General features: G+C 40.5%; 3 protein-coding genes across 7 annotated transcripts in view; 2 read left to right on the plus strand and 1 right to left on the minus strand.

Annotated features, from left to right (window-relative positions):
* The first annotated feature begins 1,428 nt into the window (after nucleotides 1–1,428).
* On the plus strand, nucleotides 1,429–16,193 carry TAF5 (TATA-box binding protein associated factor 5). Of its 2 annotated transcripts, none has more exons than XM_061403330.1 (11): nucleotides 1,429–2,007; nucleotides 4,206–4,443; nucleotides 8,516–8,831; nucleotides 9,586–9,749; nucleotides 9,857–9,992; nucleotides 10,735–10,855; nucleotides 11,604–11,733; nucleotides 13,163–13,327; nucleotides 14,296–14,473; nucleotides 14,657–14,834; nucleotides 15,140–16,193. In XM_061403330.1, the coding sequence occupies exons 1-11, from the start codon at nucleotides 1,449–1,451 to the stop codon at nucleotides 15,355–15,357; spliced, it is 2,403 nt and encodes an 800-aa protein (XP_061259314.1). In that variant the 5' UTR covers nucleotides 1,429–1,448; the 3' UTR covers nucleotides 15,358–16,193. The 2 variants fall into 2 exon arrangements, 1 of the variants encoding a protein (XP_061259314.1); XR_009733802.1 differs by having other exon boundaries at nucleotides 1,431–2,007; nucleotides 14,409–14,473; nucleotides 15,140–15,227.
* ATP5MK (ATP synthase membrane subunit k) lies at nucleotides 16,178–21,509 on the minus strand. Of its 2 annotated transcripts, none has more exons than XM_061403334.1 (4): nucleotides 21,404–21,509; nucleotides 18,059–18,154; nucleotides 17,878–17,970; nucleotides 16,178–16,281 (listed from the first exon to the last, which is right to left on the minus strand). In XM_061403334.1, the coding sequence occupies exons 2-3, from the start codon at nucleotides 18,143–18,145 to the stop codon at nucleotides 17,881–17,883; spliced, it is 177 nt and encodes a 58-aa protein (XP_061259318.1). In that variant the 5' UTR covers nucleotides 18,146–18,154; nucleotides 21,404–21,509; the 3' UTR covers nucleotides 16,178–16,281; nucleotides 17,878–17,880. The 2 variants fall into 2 exon arrangements, with proteins under 2 accessions (XP_061259318.1, XP_061259319.1); XM_061403335.1 differs by lacking the exon at nucleotides 21,404–21,509 and adding an exon at nucleotides 20,768–21,023.
* Nucleotides 21,510–21,602: 93 nt separating this feature from the next.
* PDCD11 (programmed cell death 11) overlaps nucleotides 21,603–23,271 on the plus strand; it is a 41,170-nt gene continuing 39,501 nt past the window's right edge. For 2 of the 3 annotated variants that reach the window (XM_061403327.1, XM_061403329.1), the window contains exon 1: nucleotides 21,603–21,744. The gene's annotated coding sequence lies outside the window, so the exon portion shown is untranslated. The other variant, XM_061403328.1, reaches the window with a different exon arrangement.

Raw genomic sequence — 23,271 nt, forward strand, 5'->3', positions numbered from 1 at the left:
GGTAAGCTCTGGGAGTTGGTGATGGACAGGGAAGCCTGGAGTGCTGCAGTCCATGGGGTCACAAAGAGTTGCATACAACTGAGTGAATGAACTGAAATGAACTGAGTCTAATTTTTAAAATGAAATTTTAAAATAAATTTAATCAGTCATACTGAACATTTTATTTAAAGAACACAATATCAAATATCAGAGTGTATTTCATGTGATATTTATACATATCATTGTTAAAAGTTGTCACACTTATAAATATCCACATATATATGTGAGTCTTGGGTTCTGGTGTTAAACATATTTTTATTGTGAATCATGGCCAAAAAAATTGAAAACTCCTGGTCTAGATCAGTGCTGTCCAACAGAAATATAAGGTGAGCCACATACGTAAATAAAACTTTCCAGAAGCCACAAAAAAAAGTAATAGGAAATTAATTTTAATATTTAACTCATATAAAAATACCTTTCAACATGTTACCAATAAAAAAATTATTGAGCCATTTTATATTCTTTTTGTCTTTAAAATCCAGCGCATATCTCACACTTAGAGAACACCTTAGCTCAGACTAGGTACATTCAGTGGCAGTAGTCAATAGCCACTCCTGTAGTAGTGCAGGTCAGTTTTGCAATTACCTACCTTAGGAGGCAAACTCTAAATTCACTCTTAGCTGTGTGAATTTAAACTTAGGAACTGAACAAGATTGTAAACTCACACTAGTGGCTACCTCTCCCATCACACTCAACCCTAGAGATGGCACTGAAATTGATAGATCAGTAAAAACTGAAAACTCTGAGGATGTGTGTGTGTGCACATGTGCACGTATGTTGATAAATAGGGAGTGATGGGGCTAATGGGGCCAACACCTCACAGGTTTTCTTGTTTTGGGTGCATCCTTCGCCTTTTACCAATGCTGGGCTTTAGCCTCTCCCTCTGGGTATATAAGGTAGCTGATACCTTCCGGGAAATACAAATTCATAGAGAAAAGTAATGGGATGCAGAGGGAGGTGCAATTGCTAGTAAAGCAAGAAACTGAACAACTTAAACTAGATGAAATAGATTAAATGCATCAGATGCTACCCAGTTCTCGCTCATCTCCTCCCCACTCTCTGCCCTTGCCCCTCCCTACCCATGTTTCATAATCTTACATTAAGTCAAATTCCATTAGTTTTATATTTCAGTGTTGGGATCACCATGAACGTCATGAAAAATAGCTGGTCTGCAATAAACGCAACTATTATCCAATGCAAATGCAAGAGGCTGTCTCCACGTCCCACTTCCTGCCTTTTTGCCACTCACTTTTGAAAGTTGCTCTTGCTGCGATTCCTTTTTCTCATTCTTTATCGCCCCTCCTACTGCCGTAAATTGCCCCCCAGAGATGTCGTAAAATGCTCCTCCCCGCCCTCCATGTGGCGAAAACGCAATCACGCTTGACGGCGCGAGGTGGCTCAGCCGCAAGATGGCGGCGCTGGCAGAGGAGCAGACGGAGGTGGCGGTGAAGTTAGAGCCTGAGGGACCGCCGACGCTACTACCTCCGCAGGCGGGGGACGGCGCTGGCGAGGGTGGCGGCGGCACAACCAACAGCGGCCCCAACGGCGGCGGCGGGAACGTTGCGGCGGTGTCGTCGGCCGGCGGAGATGGTGGGACCCCCAAACCCTCGGTGGCTGTCTCCGCCGTTGCACCGGCGGGGGCGGCCCCGGTCCCCGCCGCTGCTCCGGAGGCCAGCGCTCCCCACGACCGACAGACTCTGCTCGCCGTGCTGCAGTTTCTACGTCAGAGCAACCTCCGCGAGGCCGAAGAAGCGCTGCGCCGTGAGGCCCGGCTGCTGGAGGAGGCAGTGGCGGGCTCCGGAGCCCCGGGAGAGGCAGACAGCGCCGGCGCTGAGACGGCTAGCGCGCTTCTTAGTCGGGTCACCGCCTCGGCGCCCGGCCCTTCGGCCCCGGATCCTCCGGTCAGCGGCGCTTCGGGGTCCGCCGCCGTCTCGGGCTTAGCGACAGGTTCTGTGGCTCCGGGTAAAGGTGAGCCTCTGGGTCCCTGGTAGGCAGGACCGGCACGGCGGGGAATGAGCCGGGAAGGCAGAGGCTGGCAGGCCTGCACCTCTGCGGGCTTGTTTTGAATTTCCTGGGCCCGCCTCTAGGGCCACATGCCCGCCCCTTTCCCTAGTGCGCCGGCTGCGCAGTCAAACCCTCTTCCGAGCTGTCAGTTCCAGCGAGAGGCTGTGGAGAGCTGTTGAGCCGAAGGATGTATGGGGACGGTGGGCGCGGAGAGGCGGGAACTTTCAGGCTTTTGGTTCTTCTTATTTGGGCTCTTGAGCTTTGGGCAGGGATGCAGCAACATTATTTGTACTAGCGTACTTTTACTATAAATATTTTATGTTGTTTATCTTAATTTTCACAGTTCCACTGTGAAGTAGACAGTACTTCTATTTTAGAGATGAGAAACCAGACCGAGAAAGGCCAAGGTATTTGCTTTGGACCACACAGCCAGAGAGTGATGGTACATAGTGTAGCCAGTCTTTCTCAAAATATAGGCTAAATACCATTGGTGTTAAATTTTTTAGAGAAATGCAGATTCCTGGGCATCACTTCAGACTTAGTGAATCAGATCCTGTGCAGGTGGAGTCTGGGAATCTGCATTTTCAAATAAATGCTTCAGGGACTTCCCTGGTGGTCCAGTGGTTAAGAATCTGCCCTCCAACGCAGGGGACGTGGGAACGTGGTAGGGAACGAAGATCCCTCAAGCATGGGGCGACTAGGCCCGCGCTCTGCAGCTACTGAGCCCGCGTGCGGCAAGGAAAAATCTTCGGAGCCGCTAGTAAGATCCAATGCAGCCAAAAATAAATATTCTAAGGATTTAAAAAAAATGCTTCCAAGAGATGTTGATCTATGGCAAGGTTTGAGAACCATTCATTTAGGAACAGGTATTGGACTTCAGTTTCTGTCTCTGTTGTTGTTACTTGTGTGATGCTGACTTACTCTTCCTAAGCTTGAGAGTTTTTTTCCTTCTATTAAATGGGTTATTGTGAGATTCATATGTCAAATGTCTGCCACTGACAAGTTTATGCCAAGTACCTATACCTGACACTTGAGGCTCCCCCTTCCCCTTTTTCTTCAGCAACTGTTGTCACAAAGTCCATGCAGTAAAAGCCATACACAACATAAAGTTTCAAAGATGATCCTGAGCCAGTAAAAAATGTTTATTGAATTAAATTACCCATTGTAGAGCCTCTTGCCAAATTAACCTGTGTTTATGAGACCTAATCTTGGCAGCATTGCCAGGAGTGAAGTATGAATAGGAAGCACTGTAACCCATATAGTAGAAATGTGTACAAATGTGATTGAGAGGAATCTTTTTAAAATCTGAATTTGGGGATGAACTATAAGATGGATGAATTATGTTGTTGATTATTTTGCTATAATCTCTCATCTCTTTAGAAACTTGACCTTCAGATTGTAACTCAGAAACCGGTACAAAGAAAAAGAGGCCATCATAGTAACCAAAAAAACTGAAAATTTGTGCAGTAAAGAGCATAACAGTACTGTAATTACAACTTAAAAATTTTTCCCACAAACCCTCATTTGATTGACAGATGTATGGTTGTTTGGTATTGAAATATTACAAATAAATACTCATGCTTTTTGCCTTGAAATGGTGGTTGTTTTAAGCATATAAAATAGATTTATCTTTTGGAAATATAAAAGGCAAGTTTTTCCCACCAGTAACATGGTTGTATTTTATAGGGAGTGATAGATGTACATACGTGAAGTTAACACGGGATAGGATGTGTTGCTGAAAAGTTATAAAATACTCAGGTAGCTCAGAAAGCTGGGAATATTACTCCAGGGCATGGCTTGGTGGTGGTGAGTGCCATTTGCATTGAGCCTTGAGAGAAGAGTAATACCGTTGTTTGATTTGCACATACCATGTTTTATAAAATTTGTTTTTAAAATAGGGTAGCTCTAGGAAAAATGCTGAATCTTTTTGCTGTTGATTTGAAAATTTTTAAGATGTGGACAAACCAAAGGAGTGTTGGATGGGTAACTGAACCAAACTGAATCCCATTAAAAGATTTTGTGATTGTGTCAGGGAAGAGTGTTTGAGAGGAGAGGGACAAACATCTGTGAAACAGTTCACCTCTGGACCTTAACAAAACAGTCTTAGTCTCTTGGTGCTTGTCAGGTCATTTTCTTGAAGTTATTTTTCATTTTTTAAACAGTTGGAAGTGTATCTGTGGAAGACCAGCCAGATGTCAGTGCCGTGCTGTCAGCCTACAGCCAACAGGGAGACCCCACGATGTATGAAGAATACTATAGCGGACTGAAACACTTCATTGAATGTTCCTTGGACTGCCATCGGGCAGAACTATCCCAACTCTTTTATCCCCTATTTGTACACATGTATTTGGAACTAGTCTACAATCAACATGAGAATGAAGCAAAATCATTCTTTGAGAAGTATGTGAATTTATAAAAAATATGTATATATAGCTATATATATATATATACACACACACACACACATGCAGAATGTATATACACGTCTGTAACTACACAAATGTCAGATTGCAACTCGAAAAATACTTTATGAAGGAGAGGTACCTGGTGCCTCTCCTAAACTTAAAATAGAGGGTTTGATCTTGTTGAAGTCAGGAAAGGCTCCTAGAGGTGATGTTTGAGGTAGGATCTGAAGATTGGAGAGGAGTTAACCAGAGGAAGAGAAAAGGGAAAAACTTGTGTGACAGCCCTGTGGCAGGAAGGATCATGGTAGGCCCCGAGATGAAAGAAGGCTAGTGTGGCTGGAGCAGAGTATGGGGAGTGGGGTTTGGTACTACATGAAGCTTGATGGTTAGTTAGTAACTGGAACAGGCAGGTTCTTAGGCCATGTTGAAGGTCTTTGTTTACTCTAAGATCAATAGTTAGTCATATTGGGTAGGATTAGATTTGGCTGAGATTCACTGAAAAACAATAGCTGCCTAAATAAAAATTTATTTTTGCTTTTATTTTAAGAGCAGTAAAGAATTCACCTGCAGTGCAGGAGACACAGGAGACACGGGTTTAATCCCTGGGTCGGGAGGATCTCCTGGAGGAGGAAATGGCAACCCACTCCAGTATTCTTGCCTGGAAAAACATATGGACAGAGGTCCTGGTGTGCTGCAGTCCATGGGGGTGCAAAACGTTGGACACGGCTGAGCATGCACGCACTGCTGCTACTACTAAGAGCAGTGTGAAGCTGTGTTAGGATTAGATTACATGGAGAGTGACTAGAACCCCAAATAGTAGAGGCTTGAGTATAGTAAAAGTCTATTTCTCTCTCTCATGATGGAAGGCATTCTAGGACTGGTATGGAGTCCTTGATTATCTGTTGATCATGTAGCACTAACATCCTTGTCATGCAGTTTCCACTGTGGTACAAGGTGACTCTCCAGCTCTAAGAAGTCAGATCAGTGTTCAAGTCAGCAGGGAGGGCACACACCCTTCCTGAAAGTTGCAAGTATTTCTCCCTTTTTTATGTCATTAGTCATTGGCCAAGAAAGGTAGGAAATATGGTCTTTGCCTAGATGTCTGTGTGCTCAGCTAGTATTCCCGTGTTTTATTGTGGAGGGAGAAAGAAAAAAATGAATATCTGGGGACAGACATCTCTGCTACAGAAGTTGTGGAAGGACCATGCTTTATTAGATTTTATGTTTTGAACGGACCTTTATGCAGGGGGAAACAGATGATTGGGAGGATAAAGTGATTAGACTGATCATTTTGGAAGTTATTGTGTGATTCTCAACTGAGTGTAATATTATTCCTCCTTCCTGGCTCTTTGAAACTGGAGGTATTTTTGGTTGTTGTATCGACTTGACTGGAGGATCAGGTGTCTTAGGGATACCAAAAGTTCCAATATGTGCAGGTAGTCACGCTTAGCAAAGAATTGTTCTGCCCCAAATACTAGTAGCACCCATGTTGAGAAACACTGGACTGGGGGTGATAGTGTTGGTGAAGGGCAGTAGACATATTTGTGAAACACTTGGTGAAGGATTAGATATAGGTGTAAGGGAGATAAAAGTGTAATTGATAATCCCTGGGTATCTGGCTCCCTTAGCTGGATAGGGATGCTCTTCACTTAGAAAACCCTGGAAGAGGGCAGGGTTTGTCAGATTGTAGAATAATCGAGTTCAGATTTGTTTATGCCTTTGACTCATTTAAGAGATGTCAGGTTGATAGATGGAGGATATATAAGTGTCTGGGCTTAGAGGAGAGGTAGGGGCTAGAGCCATAAATTGGAGTCGTGTGCAATATTGATGGATAGGGATGAGATTATTTGAAAGTGTTAGTCGCACAGTCATGTCCAACTCTTTGCAACCGCATGGGCTGTAGCCTGCCAGGCTCCTCTGTCTATGGGATTTCCTAGGCAAGAGTACTGGAGTGGGTTGCCATTTGCTTTTCCAGGGGATCTTTCTGACCCAGGGATCGAACCTAGGTCTCCCACATTGCAGATTCTTTACTGTCTGTGCCATGACGGAATCCAAGATTGTCTAGGAAGGAGTATGAAATAGAAATAAGTCAATGGGAGGGCTAGACCTGCACCTCAGGGGACTCCAACATTTGGAGGAGAAAATTAATAAAAAGAGTAGAAGAGACTACCATGTAGAGGAGAGATGAAAGGAGAGGCCAGAGAAGCAGAAAGAAAATCAGGAGAGAGCTGAGTTATGGAAGCCAGAGAAAAGGAGTGTTTAAGATGGAGGTGTGCTTAACAGTTTGAATGAGAGCTCTTTATTTCAAGCAGTAGACCCAGCAGCTAGGGCTTGTCAGATAACACAGGTAGTGTTAATAGAGGTATGATGGAACCCAGGATTCCTGGCTTCTGTGCCAGTATGTCCATTCATTATTCTACACTGCCTAATAGAAGGTATATAGAGCAAATGTTTTATAGCTCAGTGTTTTGTTTTTTTAACTTTTTATTTTGTATTGGGGGGTAGTTGATTAGCAAACAATGTTGTGATAGTTTCAGGTGAGCAGTGAAGGGACTCAGTCCTATGTATACATGTATCCAAACTCCCCTCCCATCCAGGCTGTCACATGACATTGTGTAGCTCCGTGTTTTTGAAAGAAAATATTAAGGCTGATGATGACAGAATTTCTAAGCTAATTTTTCTTACAGTGCTGTCATCAGAAGGGCTTCTCAGGTGGTGCTACTGTTAAAGAACCCATCTTGTCAGTGCAGCAGATATGAGATGCTGGTTCGATCCCTGAGTAGGGAAGATCCTCTGGAGGAAGGCATAGCAACCCACTCCAGTATTCTTGCCTGGAGAGTCCCGTAAACAGAGGAGCCTGGAGGGTGGCGGTCCATAGCGTTGCAGAGAGTTGGGCATGACTGAAGCGACTTGGCAGGCATGCATGAACTGTCCTCAAAAAGCCTCTTCCTCTTCCAGTCTCATGGTGTAGCCGTCTCCTCACCTAGGAAGCTGGGATATCATAGGGACTGACTGTGTGTGTCCTTGTCATGAACAATCTCAGCCTGTGCCAGGACCCCATGCTCAGATGAGGTTATCGGCAGACACTAATACAAAAATTAAGAGGCTGAGATTTCTAATTTCATTCACATCTTCAGTTCAGTTCAGTTCAGTTCAGTCGCTCAGTCGTGTCCGACTCATTCACATCCTAGAAACTCTTGATTCATATTTTGATAAGTCATGCTAGGCTAACACAGGTAACAGATTAGGGATCTATTGGCTATGTGTCAGAGCTAAAGTCCTAATATCTTTAATCATTTGTTTTCTAAATGTTTTTGCATTGTTTGCTGCTCTTTGTGAATGTTACTGTATGATTTTTACATTTTATTAGAATAAGATTTGTAGAAACAAAAGTACATTTAAATTTAGCAATTGGCGCCAAAGCTGAAAGCTTTATATAATTGCCTTTGGTAATGGTGAGTAAATGGGAGTGCTTACTCTTTGATATCAACATATTCTTATTCTTTAGTCATGTTATTAAAGTACTGATGTTTAATATATATATCTGGTATTAAGAATATAAGAAATCGCTAAAAATGATGAGTTTTGTGAGAATGTCATGCATTGATTATTGTTGAGAGGCTGAGTGATAGGTATGTTGAGTTTATTATATTAGTTTATACTTTAGTATGTGTTTGAAATTTCCCATAATAAAAAGTTTTAAAAAGTGGGTTTTGAGAGAACATAAGATTCTAACATTTTCAAACCTCTGCCAATGGTGGCATTCAAACGTGACTGTCCACCAGTGGTGGGTATCTTATCTTTCATTCATCTATGGTGTTTATTTCAAATTCCCTTAAAATGTTTATGATGCATTTCACTAGAGAATTAACTTGGTCATTTTTAGGATGAATTCAGAGCTGAATTGTAATCATTTTGAATTGTGTTACTTCTGATTCTACAACTTAGTCCAGGATTATTCAAACTACTACGTTGAAAGTATTCTGGGATGTTTATAAATATATGGGGGAGAGGCAGATCCCTTAATGATTACATTGAAAAATGCCTTTTTAAAATCACTGAAACAGGTTCCATGGAGATCAGGAATGTTATTACCAGGATGACCTACGAGTATTATCTAGTCTTACCAAAAAGGAACACATGAAAGGGAATGAGACCATGTTGGATTTTCGAACAAGTAAATTTGTTCTGCGTATTTCCCGAGACTCGTACCAACTCTTGAAGAGGCATCTTCAGGAGAAACAGAACAATCAGATATGGAACATAGTTCAGGAGCACCTCTACATTGACATCTTTGATGGGATGCCGCGTAGTAAGCAACAGATAGATGCGATGGTGGGAAGTTTGGCAGGAGAGGCTAAACGAGAGGCAAACAAATCAAAGGTATGGGAATAAGAACTATGTAATGCAGATTATGAAAACTTGTTGCATTTCCATCTACATAATTTACACGTTTTTCTTACAGCTAGTTTGGGGATAATTTTACTCTGTATACTAAGTTTCATGTTCTAAGGATGATGTGTATATTAGTGAGGATTTGAGAATGGTTGCATTTAACAGAACCCTGATTACACTGGCTGAAACACGAAAGGCTTTTTTCCTTCACATAAAATGAATTAAAGAGGAAAGCCCTCCTAGGCTGGTGTGAGAACTCCACAATGCCATCAAGGACCCTGGCTCCTTTTACTTTTTGCTGTGCCACCTTCAGAATGTGGCTTTCTTCATTGTGTTCATAGGTGGCTATTGCAGCTCCAACTTTGCAGCTGTATTCCAGGAAGGCAGAAGGGGGAGGATATACTTGCTGAATCTCCCTTCTTATGAGGAAAACAGTATTTCTAAAACACCACCCAGTATGTTGATATATAGATTTATTGGCAAGAATGATACGATATGGCCATTCTCAGCTGCAAGGGAGCCTGGGAACAGAAATGATTTTAACTGAGCATGCTGCTGCTCCAACAAAATCAGGGTTCTGTCGGTAAGGGAAAAGGAGAGACTGTCTATTGGGTAGACAAGTACAGAATCGGTTTCAGGATATAAATGACCCTATTATAATTGTGATTCCTATCAAGATATTAAAAAGATGTATCAATAAACAAAAAAGTAATTTTAAAAAATTGACTCTCTTGACTTGTAGGTATTTTTTGGCTTATTAAAAGAGCCAGAAATTGAGGTGCCTTTGGATGATGAGGATGAAGAAGGAGAAAATGAAGAAGGAAAACCTAAAAAAAAGAAGCCTAAAAAAGATAGTATTGGATCCAAAAGTAAAAAACAAGATCCCAATGCTCCACCTCAAAACAGGTGAGGGAAAAAACTTCAGGAACATGTGTGGAGGTGTAAGACGATGTTATAGATGGTTCCAGTTTTTTAATATTCAGAGTAGTTTCCAGTTTGTTTTTCTTTCACAGAATCCCTCTTCCTGAGTTGAAAGATTCAGATAAATTGGATAAGATAATGAATATGAAAGAAACCACAAAACGAGTACGCTTGGGGCCAGATTGTTTACCTTCCATTTGTTTCTATACATTCCTCAATGCTTACCAGGTTGGTAAAATAATTGGGTAGTTTCTGGGGGAAAATTGGGAGAGTCGTGGAAAATGGTGATTAACCATTAAAAGTAGCTTAGATGTCTTAACTAAAATGGAGTTTTCTTATTTAAACTCTTGATATAAATATGGCTTCAAGATAGCAGTTAGAAAAGGAGAATTGGGCATTGCTCAGAATAGATAGAAGAAAATGTTTAAAAGACCTTTAGCAACTTGTTGGTACCAGAATCTTGTTTGTATGTATCCTTTGTTTCACTGATCAGAATTCTGCTAACCTTTGAAAAAGGAGGAAGCTATGTGGTTCATCTCTCTGAACTTAAGTATTTACTTAAATTTTTTATTAAGAATTCTGTATATCCTTATAGACTTTTTATAATAGACTGCTGAGGATATATTTAGTAAAGTACAAAAATAATTACATATACTTTGTACTATAATTATGGCTGATTTGCATTGTACGGCAGAAACTAACACAACATTGTAATTTTCCTCCAATTAAAAAATAAAATTAAAAAAAAAACACTTGATCTATATGTGCATTCCAAATTTGGAGGGCAAAAAGTAAATTATGACATGTTCTCAATATAAGTGTATTTGAACAGTGAATTTCAAAAGAGAATGAAATCTCAAATGATCTTTTATATGAAGAAAAATAGCTGTCATTATGTGTTCTCTCAGATGTGATTATAATTTTTTTCCCCTAAAACAGTATTGTTTAGTATGTATTTTTTAATTGGCAGGGCCTCACTGCAGTGGATGTCACTGATGATTCTAGTTTGATTGCTGGAGGTTTTGCAGATTCAACTGTCAGAGTGTGGTCTGTGACACCCAAAAAGCTTCGTAGTGTCAAACAAGCAGCAGGTAACTAAGATGACCTGTCAGGATACAAACTCATCATTAGTTTACACCAATCTTTATTCTATGGAACATACCAGGACATTGTGATCTTAGCAGAATTTCACTTGATTTTACTTTTAAGTCAAATTGTTAACAACATTCCCAGTAGTGAAAAGTGTATTGGAGTGGCAAACAGGAGACTGGGGTGCTAGACTGATTTAATTTCCTTGGTCCTCAGTTTTCTCATCTGTAGAATGAGGGCATTAGGCTAGAAGACTCCCTGAAGTTAAAAATCTAACGTTTTATGATTGTTTGTAGATTAAAAAAAAAGTCTTCAAATACTGGGAGAGTACTTTTCTGTTTTAGCCATAAAAATGGCTAAAATGAACTAAGATCAGGGTTACATTTTAAAGTTTCTTGCTAGTTGTATTGTTTAAACAAGATAACACATTCTCAATAATTTATTTTAATATTTCTATAGTTTTATTTTGTGAAACATTGTGATATAGTGGATAAATTGAGTTTCAGCCTTAGTTCCAAGACTAAGTAGCTGTGTGCACTTTGGCATGTTAATAACTGTTCTGAACCTCACTTTCTTCTCTTATACCCTGAAATGATAGCACCTAATTTAAAGGCATTAGCATAGTGATTGGTAAGTAGGAAGAACAGTTCAAATGTTAGTTCTTCTTCTAAACTCTGATATATTAAATAATTGCCTTAAATTGTTTTAATAAATATATTTTTAAAAAGTAATCTTTCTGGATCATTTTAGATCTTAGCCTGATAGATAAAGAATCTGATGATGTCTTAGAAAGAATAATGGATGAGAAAACAGCAAGTGAGTTGAAGATCTTGTATGGTCACAGTGGTCCCGTCTATGGAGCCAGCTTCAGTCCAGATAGGTAAAATGCAAACTATAAGAATTAAATACTGCTGTATTACATTGAGATTAAATGAAAGGTATATGAAATATATATATATATATGTTATGTGAAAGTTAACTACTGGAAACATTATGCAAATGTTGGGGAAAATACTTTTAGAAAAATCCCATGGTTGCCTATCATTCATTATCTTTTAGGATTTTGCCCTCTGCTAATTCATCTTGGGGTATTGGTGTATAGTAGCTCAATTTACAAAATTAGGATGCATAACTTCAGGGTTTGCTGGTTATAAAAATTAGCTTTAGTTTTATGTAACTCCAGTAGGGATTGAATTGGTTCTTTGGGTTCCTGCTACGTGTTTGGTGGCTACTGCTGTCTTCTGCAGAGAAGGCAATGGCACCCCACTCCAGTACTCTTGCCTGGAAAAATCCCATGGATGGAGGAGCCTGGTAGGCTGCAGTCCGTGGGGTCGCTAAGTCGGACACGACTGAGCGACTTCACTCTCACTTTTCACTTTCATGCATTGGAGAAGGAAATGGCAACCCACTCCAGTGTTCTTGCCTGGAGAATCCCAGGGACGGGGGAGCCTGGTGGGCCGCCGTCTGTGGGGTCGCACAGAGTCAGACACGACTGAAGCGACTTAGCAGCAGCAGCAGCAGCTGTCTTCTGTCATCTCCAAATTCACAACAGATTCCTGCTATTAAAGGCATATTGCCTATCAACTGAAGATTTATCTTTGTATAATCAAAAGAACTAATACTGATAAGGGAATTAGAAACCCACAAGAATGTTTGTCTAATTTTCATGATCTCTTAACATTCTACAGCAATGTGGGGAGGGTATTTTTTTGTTTTTTTGTAATACCATCTATATCTTATTGCTTATTGCTTTCAGTCCAAAATCTCTCATAAAGATTTTCATCTTTGAGAATTTAGATTTTTGTTTTTTATAGGGTTTAGTCAGATGGTACATTTATACTTGAGGGAAACTTCTCATTTCACTGAAAACCATAGTACTTTCTGAGTAGTTTACTTTTGAAGGCTTTTTACCCAGCTTTGTATAGGGTATGAAAATAGCAACTCCATTTTAAAGTAAAAAATTACTGATTTTAAGTGACATATTTTAGAAGCCTTTTTCACGTGACCTCATTTGACCATACTTTTTGTCATTACCTCTTGGTTTTTTGTTTCGCTTTCCAAAGAACTGTGCTTTTCTTAATAGATATTGTTTTAAAAAACCTAAGCTTATTCAGTAGGTGCTCAGTAGATAGTGTCATGGCTAACGTTAGTACTTTCAACTTCTGTTATCTACTGTGAATTTCAGGCATAAATTACAACTGAGATGTAGTAGTCAGTTATCTATATTTAACATATACAAATGTACAGAGAAACTGGACAGGTACCTAAGTTATTCTAGGAATCAAATATATTACCTTCTCTTTTCTCAGGAACTACCTGCTGTCCTCTTCGGAGGATGGAACTGTTAGATTGTGGAGTCTTCAAACATTTACGTGCTTGGTGGGATATAAAGGACACAACTATCCAGTGTGGGACACACAGTTTTCTCCATACGGATATTATTTTGTATCAGGGGGCCACGACAGAGTAGCTCGGTAAGAACATTATGAGCTTAGGACTGGGCCTATTCAACGAACAGAATGGTTTCTTGTTGGGAATTACAAACTCCAGCCAAACTTATTTTCACTTCTGTTATTATCAGCTTTTTGAGAATGTCAGCATTTGTAGGTCATCTGAAAACTAATTTGGGACAGAAATATTTCTGTCGGCAATCATGTCTACACCAAGAGTCCATGCCCTCCCCTTCCCCAAGTGGATGCTAAACCTTGTCTTTTGCAGCCACTGTGAGCTCTTTTATTTCTGTCATATCTTTAAAAGTTCAGGATGAGGTAGCTTGGGTTTGAAATTATTTGTGGTCGCCCCCCCACTGGGGGCTTCCCTGGTGGCTCAATCAGTAAAGAATCTGCCTGCAATACCAGAGACGCAGGTTTGATCCCTGGGTTGGGAAGATCCCTTGGAGAAGGAAGTGGCAACCCACTCCAGTATTCTTGCTTGGGAAATCCCATGCAGAATAGCCTGGTGGCTTCAGTCTTATGGGGCTGCAGAGTCAGACACAACTTGGTAAGTAAAACACCACATGGTAGCCAAAACTAGGGAAAAATACTCTAGGAGTTAGACTAGAAGTTGGAGAGTGTACATTCAGAGAACTAAAGGATTATAGAATTAAAAATTTTTTGGACCATGTTAACTTAGTTCTAAGAATGTTTAGGGAATTCCCTGATAGTCCAGTGGTTAGGACTTGGTGCTTTCACTGCCGAGGGCGCCAGTTAAATCCCTGGTTGGGGAATGAAGATCCTGCAAGCTGGATGGCATAGCTTTAAAAAAAAAAAAAAAAACAAAAGCTTAGTCTCTTAAGTCCTTCCATCCTCCTTTCCCTCGGGTAAACTAGTGAGGGGGACCCACTTACAGCTATTTCACATGGTGGTTTCTGTATTTTGGATAGAACTTGGCATTTCAGAGTTAACTACTAATTACCTTGTGTGCTCAATAATTTTTTAAAAAGGCTCTGGGCTACAGATCACTATCAGCCTTTACGGATATTTGCTGGCCATCTTGCTGATGTGAATTGTACCAGATTCCATCCAAATTCTAATTATGTTGCTACGGGCTCTGCAGACAGAACTGTGCGGCTCTGGGACGTCCTGAATGGGAACTGTGTAAGGATATTCACTGGACACAAGGTATTTTAACTTTCATTATTCCAGCACACAAGGTTCTTTGGGATTAAAAAGTTTAAAAATTAACTAGTGACATACATTTTAAAGATACTGTCCATACCCCTCAACTTTGTTATAGTTCTTTTGTCTCATTTTCTTAGGTATTTTTAACCTTACTTTTGATTCTTGCCATGTACTTTTTTTTAGGGACCAATTCATTCCTTGACATTTTCTCCCAATGGGAGATTCCTGGCTACAGGAGCAACAGATGGCAGAGTACTCCTTTGGGATATTGGACATGGTTTGATGGTTGGAGAATTAAAAGGACACACTGATACAGTCTGTTCACTTAGATTTAGTAGAGATGGTGAAATTTTGGCATCAGGTAAATGACTAGAACTGGCTTTGTGGTCAAAAGTCAACTGTATATTTAAAGGAAGCACTGAATGTTGACAATTGCAAAATTAAGTCTGATTTTGGATTTTGCTTCTCTTTAGCATGATTCAGGATTGTTACCTACATGTATATTGACTTCTCAGGTTAAGCTACTGCTTGAAATTCTTGAGGGAATAGAGTTGTTAAGTTCAGATTTCTTTTACCAGAAATGTAAATACATAAAGCATACTTGACATGTCAGAAATTTAAGTATGGCAGATTCTCCTAAATAGTTTCCTTTTGATTTCCACTTAGGTTCAATGGATAATACAGTACGGTTATGGGATGCTGTCAAAGCATTTGAAGATGTAGAGACTGATGACTTTACTACAGCCACGGGGCATATAAATTTACCTGAGAATTCACAGGAGTTATTGTTGGGAACATATATGACCAAATCAACACCAGTTGTACACCTCCATTTTACTCGAAGAAACTTGGTTCTAGCTGCAGGAGCTTACAGTCCTCAATAAACCATCGGTATTAAAAGACCTTTGGAAACTACTGTTTGAAAAAGGGAGACTAAAAGCAAATACCTCAGTGATTACTATTTAAGCTACAAAGAATGTTTTGTCTATATGGATCTGGAAGTATGCTGCTTAGAAATCTGTACAGGACAGTTCCACGTTTCTATAGCAACCACATTTAACTAATTTCCGTTAGTTGAATAAGAGGTATTATGTTTGTGGAGGGGACATTCATGGTGCTTTGGATTGTGTGGAAACTATGCATTTTCTGTTCAAATGCTATTTTAATTTATTATGTTAAAAAAATCAATTGATTTCAATAATTTGTCCTGCTTCAAGATTCAAATTGAGTAATATAATACCATATTGAATTTTAGCTGAAGAATTCCATGAGCATGTACGTTTCTGCTGTAAAAATGTAGTTACTGTATGGCACTCAAGTACTATGTTATATGATCCACTAACATTTTTGCTTGGCTCATGATTAGTGGAACGTACGTTAACTGGCTAAGATGAACTACAGTTCCTTTCTGAGAAACAAATGAAGTACAACCATCCACTGACATCTGAATTTATACCTGTTGGACTGAGTGCACCCAAACACTCTATAAACCAGGTGAAATTAACTTCCATGTTCTACTTCAGCTAAAATGGCTGCATACAACCTAGTACACTTGAAGTCAGACATTTCAGTTGCTTACCTCCAGTACTGAGCCTTGCTTTGGAAAACTAAAAGATTTAGACCAAGTTACTGCCAGTTTTTTGCCTTTGTTGCATTTTGTACAGTTTTTATATTTTTGATATCTTGTAAATAAAGACAACCAGCTTTTCCAGGTTCATAATTTATTGTACAAATTGAGTATCACATGATGAGTTGACATTAGCTTCTTCAGGCATGGGAACTTAACAGATAATGTACAGCTCAGAATCCTATAAACAAAGCAAAAATAGTTTAGACACAAATGTGTTCAACTCTGCTTTTAAGACATTCAGTAATTATTAGTAAAAGACTATCCATGAACCTCCCTGAAATTGAACGCAAATTCATTAGATTCTCAAAGGAGTCATTAACTCCCCCAAATTTAGTTGTCTCTCAGCTTTCAACAATTTAATCTAAAACTCCCACCTTTAACAAAAGAGCTGTCAATAATTCATTATGATCCAAAATATACATTGTTGTAAAAGCCTAGTACATAAGATACTGGATTGACCAAAAAGTTTGTTCAGGGTTTTCTGGCTTATGGGAAAACCTGAATGGACTTTTTTGCCAACCCAGTAACATTCCCCGCCCAACCCCCCCACCCCCGCCCATAAAGTAATAGTTTAAATAGTAGAAAGGAGGAAGGATGGTAGTATCCCCATTATAAAAACAGAGTAAGGAGGTACCTAATATGAAAAACTGGGTTTCCCTTGTGGCTCAGATGGAAAGAATCCACTCCAGTATCCTTGCCTGGAGAAGCCCAGGAACAGAGGAGCCTGGTGGGCTATGGTCTATGGGGTCGCAAAGAGTTGGACACAACTGAGTGACTAAGCACGCACACAGTATGAAAAATTGGGCAAAAAACTACCTGTCAGGAAAAAACCATGGATCACTGCATTTTGGGCTATGCAGTCAGTCAAAACTACGGTCAATAGTTTTGGGACTGGAAAAGGTCTTAAGAGCAGAGGAAAAAATTTTCAGTCATGGAAAGCTACATTAGATAAAATCTAGGTTTGGGGTTTTCTGCACATCGTCTACTGCCAACAAAATACTTACACAAGCAAGGGCAAATGGGGGTTGGGTCGCACTAAGAAGAAAATGAAGTCTAGGTGGGGTTTAAGGAAATGACAGATTGCTTACATAAAAATTCAAAAGCAAGATGCATTCGCAACTGATTTAAAAGGCTGGTTAATAATTACTACCAAAAAAATTACAAAAAGAGCTTATACAAGAAAGAAAGGATCTTTACGAAAAGAAAGTCCCAAATGTTAAATAAAAACACAGAGAATGTTAAAAATACAAATGGTACTCAAATGGAAAAAATATACTTCATAAAAAAAATATTTTTACTCATCAAAATAACAAACATCAGAAACTGACATTATTTAACATGGGGGGTGGAGAGGGAGAGAGAAAGCTAGGTGTCCCACAACCCTTTCAGAAGGCACTGAAGAGAATAAATACTTCTTGCTCAAAAGCATTTATTGTAATGCTATTTATATTTTAAAAAATTCTAGTAGGAAACATATCTGTATAAAATAAATCATATATCCATGAGCACCCATGCATTCAAATTTACAGAGAACATATTATAAAGCAAAATTACAGATATGGATCATAGCCATTGGAAACCAAACAAATACAATATAAAAGAGCTAAACTGAGATATTAACAAAAACTGTCAGGGTGATGGAGACATGGGCAATATTTTTCTTTTTCTGAATGTAATAAAATTTTGAATAATGACATTACTTTTATAGTGTGGGGCAGGGGAACCCTAAAATCAAAATGGCAAAGTTATAAAGTTTTAAATGTTATCTCCTTACTGTTTATGTTGCTTTCACAGCTGGAGTTTTTTTAGACCTTAACTTGAAGTATAAGACTATCAAAGCAATACTTCCGTATGTGGCCAGCACACACTGAAAAAGAAAGGAAAAAGCAAATGAGTTGTTGTCACATCTATATTATTCTAAAACATAACTACTTAAAGGTATCATTAATACTTACATTCATTCTCCCTGTGAGAGTGTAAGAGTTGAAATATTTTTTGATACCAGTGAAATGGAACTGGGCATCAGCTTCTGGACCTGCCATGATTTCAATCTTTTAAAAAAAGAAAGAAGGCAACAAATTGGTTTGGATGCTATTTATTGAAAAAAAATTTTTTAATTAAAGTCACATAAGTATGGTATATGGCATATACATACTGTATATAAATATTGTAAATTTTATGTATGCCTCACCCAAGAAAGCAGTAGCAAAATGGTGGAAAAAACATTGCTAAGAATTTGGAAGGAGGACTTTTGTCTTGGTTGCTATCACACAACATTCCAGAATATACATCAAATAACACAAAGAACACAGTAGTCTCTAACTCCATCTTCTGACCCAAAATTGGTTGATGTTTTCATTCCTGGCTCTATTTATATATCACAGCACACTGTGCATGGAATTCCATCAGTTTTAAGACTAGTTGAAAGCTGGATACTTTTCAAAGTCTCTCAGAGGGGTAACAACCAAAACAACTAACTGAACGGCTCACCTTGCAACACCACTTTTTACAGTTTTTCCTATAAATAATTTAGGACCTCCATGGGAAGGAGGAGACAGGATTATTTATCACCAAATGGAATTAATACACACTAACTATTGGTGGTGGAGGGGAAGCAAAATCCTTACTCCTTACACCAAAAACAGATGAAAACATGTAAATGTAAAAAGTGAAAACAAAATATCTGAAGAAAACATGGGCAAACATTTTAATCATCTTAGGGAAGGGAAAATACAAAGGTGGCCGAAGAAACACAGATAATCAACCTCATGATCAGTGAAGGAAATATGAAATGAGACAAATATTTAACCATCAGACTGCAAAGATAAATTTATCATAATAAGCAGCAGTAATGGGAATGTGGGAAAATAAGCAGTCTCTCTGCTGCCTGGAGGGAGTGTAAACTGGAGGGAGTACAACCTTCCTAAAATGCAATTCTGTAATATCTACTGAATTATGACAGAGTATAGTTTACCCTTTTATCTAGTTGGTTCAATTTGTTCAGGAATTTATGGCAACTGAAATACAGTTTATGGAAATAACTACAAGTGCATTTATAGGAAACTGATAAATGATGGTTCCCATGGGAGGAAACGCAATGCATGGAGACCTTTAAATATAGACATGAAAAGATATCCCCTTGCAATAGTAAAAGTTCCTATTTCTGGGCATTATAGAGAACATCAAAGGTTCTCAAAGTTTGGTCCCTACACTGTCAGCATCCATTGAAACTCATTGGAAATGCAAATTCTCAGGCCTTTTGAATCAAACTCAGGGGCCCAGCAATCTGTTTTAACGTGCCGTTTAGGTGATTCCGATGTAAAAGTTTGAAAAACACTGCAGCAACAGAAAACCAAACTCTGATTAGTAATTATATAGGGGGGAAAAAAAAACCCTTGAATATACAACAGACTTGAAAAAGGGATTGCATCTATAGAGCCTATGTATTTCACAAAGGCATGTATTTCTTTTATAAACGCACATCAAAGGTCACCAGAGCAACACTTGAAAACTCGTCTGTATGACCGCCTATCTACCACGACCGACGCCACGCCGAGTCGATTGGCAATATAGACGAGCCGGTCGAGGTCCGGTCGAGATTGGTAGGCAGTGGCAGTGACTCAGCCGACTCTTGATGAAACAGAATCAGGGGAAACCTGTGAGGAAGTTGCTGCTATGGAAACCGGCACTCTACAGTTTGCCATTCAAAGGCCTTCAGGGGCATTCACAAGCATAGAATTGGCAATGAAAATCTCGACAAATGACCTTAATTGTGAACACTGTTTCAAGAAGGTTCTTGCAGCAATGAAGGATTCCAAACTTCCTTGGGTCACCTTAGAGGCCTTGGCCAGTCCAGTCCAAGTAGGAAAATCTCCATTAAAAGAAAATTTTATGATATGGCTTTTATATTAAAGGTTTTAGTAAATTTATTAAAGACATGCTTTCCCATTCATCTTCAGGAGTGATTTCTGGATTCTTAAGTGTCAAGCAGGTTTCTAGGAAAAACCCTACAGAAAACAAGAGCTTAATTCCCACTAACTTGTGTCTAACAAACATTTTCAGAAGAATGTGGTATTCAACTGAAACAATCTTAAGGTGCCTTAAATCTCCCTCTATACAATAGAGAAGGAAGGCTGAAGTCTGCAATATTCCACAGAGGACTAATTCTGACTGTACGGGATGGCACAGTTTACCATCGGCAATTTAGTCCAGATCGGAAAAGCGCTGAGATGGTAGGGTAAGTGAGATGTTGCCGCTGAACAACTGCAGCAAAGCCTGTAAGCACTTCGCTTAGTATCCTCAGCAAACTCCAGGTTACTTTTGGGCAAAGATCAGGAATCCTTAAGTGTACTTAGTGGAATAACTAAACCGAAACTTGCTTTCCTTTTGAGTTACATATCAGTTTAGAAAGACATGAATGAAAAATACCTAAGATTAAACAGAACCGTACTAATTGTTAAACTGTAGGCTATGGCAAAGTCTAAGCCATGGGGTCTTGGCTTCTGTTTCTAATTGCGCGGCGAACTACTTTTAAATATAATTAATCTTTACATGCCTCTCTTCAGACCTGTAAAATGGGCACTTCAGAAAAGGCCCAACGTGACCCACTAGCCTCGCTGCTTTCTGTTTCTCGGTACTACTAGTCGGTCTGACCGGACACCTACCTGAAATGGTGAGATCTCGCGGGAAAAGAGGCAAACACAAGAGATAGCGGCTCAGGTGCCAGAAGCTGCCTCTGGTACAAGGAGTTTATAGCTCTCTGCTCTAGCTACTATTAGTGAAAGGGCTTCCGGCCGACCGAACACAGATATCTAACCCGCTTACCCGGGGCCAGGCCACACTCACTATCGCCGGACAAAGGCTGCAGCGCAGCTAAAGGAAACCTGGCTGGACAGCTTTCTAAGCATAGCTCGGTGGAAACAAACTGCTTTGGGCATACAGTGCAAGAGAGGTTACTGTGACGAGAGGTGGGGTCATAAGTCCGAGTTCTGATACAAAACTACGTCACTGAGTGACCTTGGGCGGGGGGCTTCCCTTCCCTGCGGGCCTCCTTTTCTCTACTGGAAAATACAATCTAAGGGCCTTTAGGAGCCTCGCGCCGAGGCTTCCCAGTCACTGTCCGAACCCTCACGCCCGGCCTTCATTTTCTCTAATTCCTTTTCTATTCACCACCACTCTCCGCCAGCCCCCACCAAAGCGAAGGCCTCGCGGTGTGCCCGGAGCAGGAGACAGTCTGATTCCAGGCCGGCCCCACAAAGCGGAGGCGCGTGGTCTAAATCCATGTTCCCCTCCACACTCACCTTTCAAGGGGTTCAAACTCCACGGCCTGTGTCCTTCACCGTACGCTGCTGCCCCTCGATCCCGCCGGAAGACACCACCTCCCCCTCACGCGTTCAACGGGCCTAAAGGGTTCGGCCCTCTGCGTCGATTGGCTACCTGTCTAAGCCCCGCCCTTCCGTTTCCTGTCTCTACATCTCCTCCCCCTCCCTGTTGAACTGGATCCAGTGTAGTTACGGAAATAGGGCATTGAGCCCGCCCACGCTTCCGGAAGAGCAGCCTTAGGCTGCGGGTGTACCAGTCTCCGCGTGTGTGATTACAGTGGCGCGGCCTCTGAAGTAGAAGTGCTGGTGTCCTGGGGCTGGTGAGTGGGGGCAAAAGCAACAAGGGTGGAAACTTCGTGGCTTCCAGGTCTGTCCCAGGACTAGCTGCTTTGGATCCCTGCCATGAACCCGCAGTGCCGGGTGAGTGGTTAGGCCACCGCATTCCACCTCTGAAGCCGGCTCTGCTGGCGTGGTTCCTGTAATGTCAGGTTATGTTCCTAGGAAGTAGCTCAGATCCCTTTATCGCAGGGTCGCTTTACTCTTTGAAGTTTCAGTTTCCCCTTTTGTGAAGTAAGATTAAGGGTCAAATTCCTAGTAAACTTGACCGCATTGCTTTGTCCTTTTTTTTTTTTCTTTTACGAAATACTCCTTCCTAGGCTCCCTCTAGGTCCTCACCTCTTCCACAGTCTCAAGCCTTTTTAGATTCCTATTTCCAAGCGTCTCTCGGAACCAACCCCTCCTCCTGTTCTCACTTAAACCTAGTTCTGGTTCTCGTTATTTCTCTATTGTACTGTACTCTAAGGTACCCGTTGTGTACCTTCCTTCAGTTCTATCTCCTTGTGGCGCTAACGGTAAAGAACCCGCCTGCCAATGCAGGAAACATAAGAGAGGCAGGTTCGATCCCTGGGTTGGGAAGAATCCCCCGAAGGAAGAAATGGTAACCCATTCCAGTATTCTTGCCTGGAGAATCCCATGAGCCGAGGAGCATAGCGGGCTACAGTCTGTAGGGTCGCGAAGAATCGGACAGAAGCAAAGCGGCTTAGCACGCACTCGGTTTACCTTCGAAGCTTCAGTCCTGTCTCCTTGTCCAGTCTATAGCCTGCAGTATATATTTGTTTTGGTTACTGTTCTGTCTTTTCCTTTTCTTAAGGGTCTAACTTGCCCAAGTAAAAGTTAATTTACTCACACCCAATGAAAGATCTGACACAGAGGGCTCAACCTTTTAAAGTTTAATTCCAATTATTAGGCTTTATTCACCTTGTAATCTAGTTGAACAGTTCTTCAAAGAAAGATGAGCAGCTTGTGAGCAGTTTTAAATATTTTTAAAATTATGTATTATTTATTTGGCTGCACTGAGTCTTTGTTTCTGCAGGCTTTCTCTAGTTGTGGTGAGCAGGGGCTTCTCTGGTTGCAGTACACAGGCTTCTCATTGCCGTGGCTCCTCTTGTTGTGGAGAACAGGCTCTGGGGTGCTGCGGCTTCAGTAGCTGTAATGCATAGGCTTAGTTGTTCATGGTATGTGGAATCTTCTTGGACCCAGGGATCAAAATGATGTCCCCTGCATTGCCAGGAGGAGCAGTTTGACAGACATATTGCTGCTCAAAATAATTGGCTTTTCCTGTCTCCATGCTTTTTCTCAGGTTCATTCTGCTTTTCCCGTTCCACCTGTCAAAATCCTGTTCATCTTTTAACATGCAGCTCAAAGGCATCTTTTTAAGGAAGCCTTCCTCCTTTGCTGAAGCCTCATTATTTTCTACCTTCTTGTTGATAGTTTATAACCTGATCTGTATTTTAGATTATTTGCAGAATTGTTTTATCTTAGAAGTGTGCGCATTCTTTGAAGATAAG

The sequence above is a fragment of the Bos javanicus genome, chromosome 26 (assembly GCF_032452875.1).
Source record: "Bos javanicus breed banteng chromosome 26, ARS-OSU_banteng_1.0, whole genome shotgun sequence".
NCBI classification, from domain to species: Eukaryota; Metazoa; Chordata; class Mammalia; order Artiodactyla; family Bovidae; genus Bos; species Bos javanicus.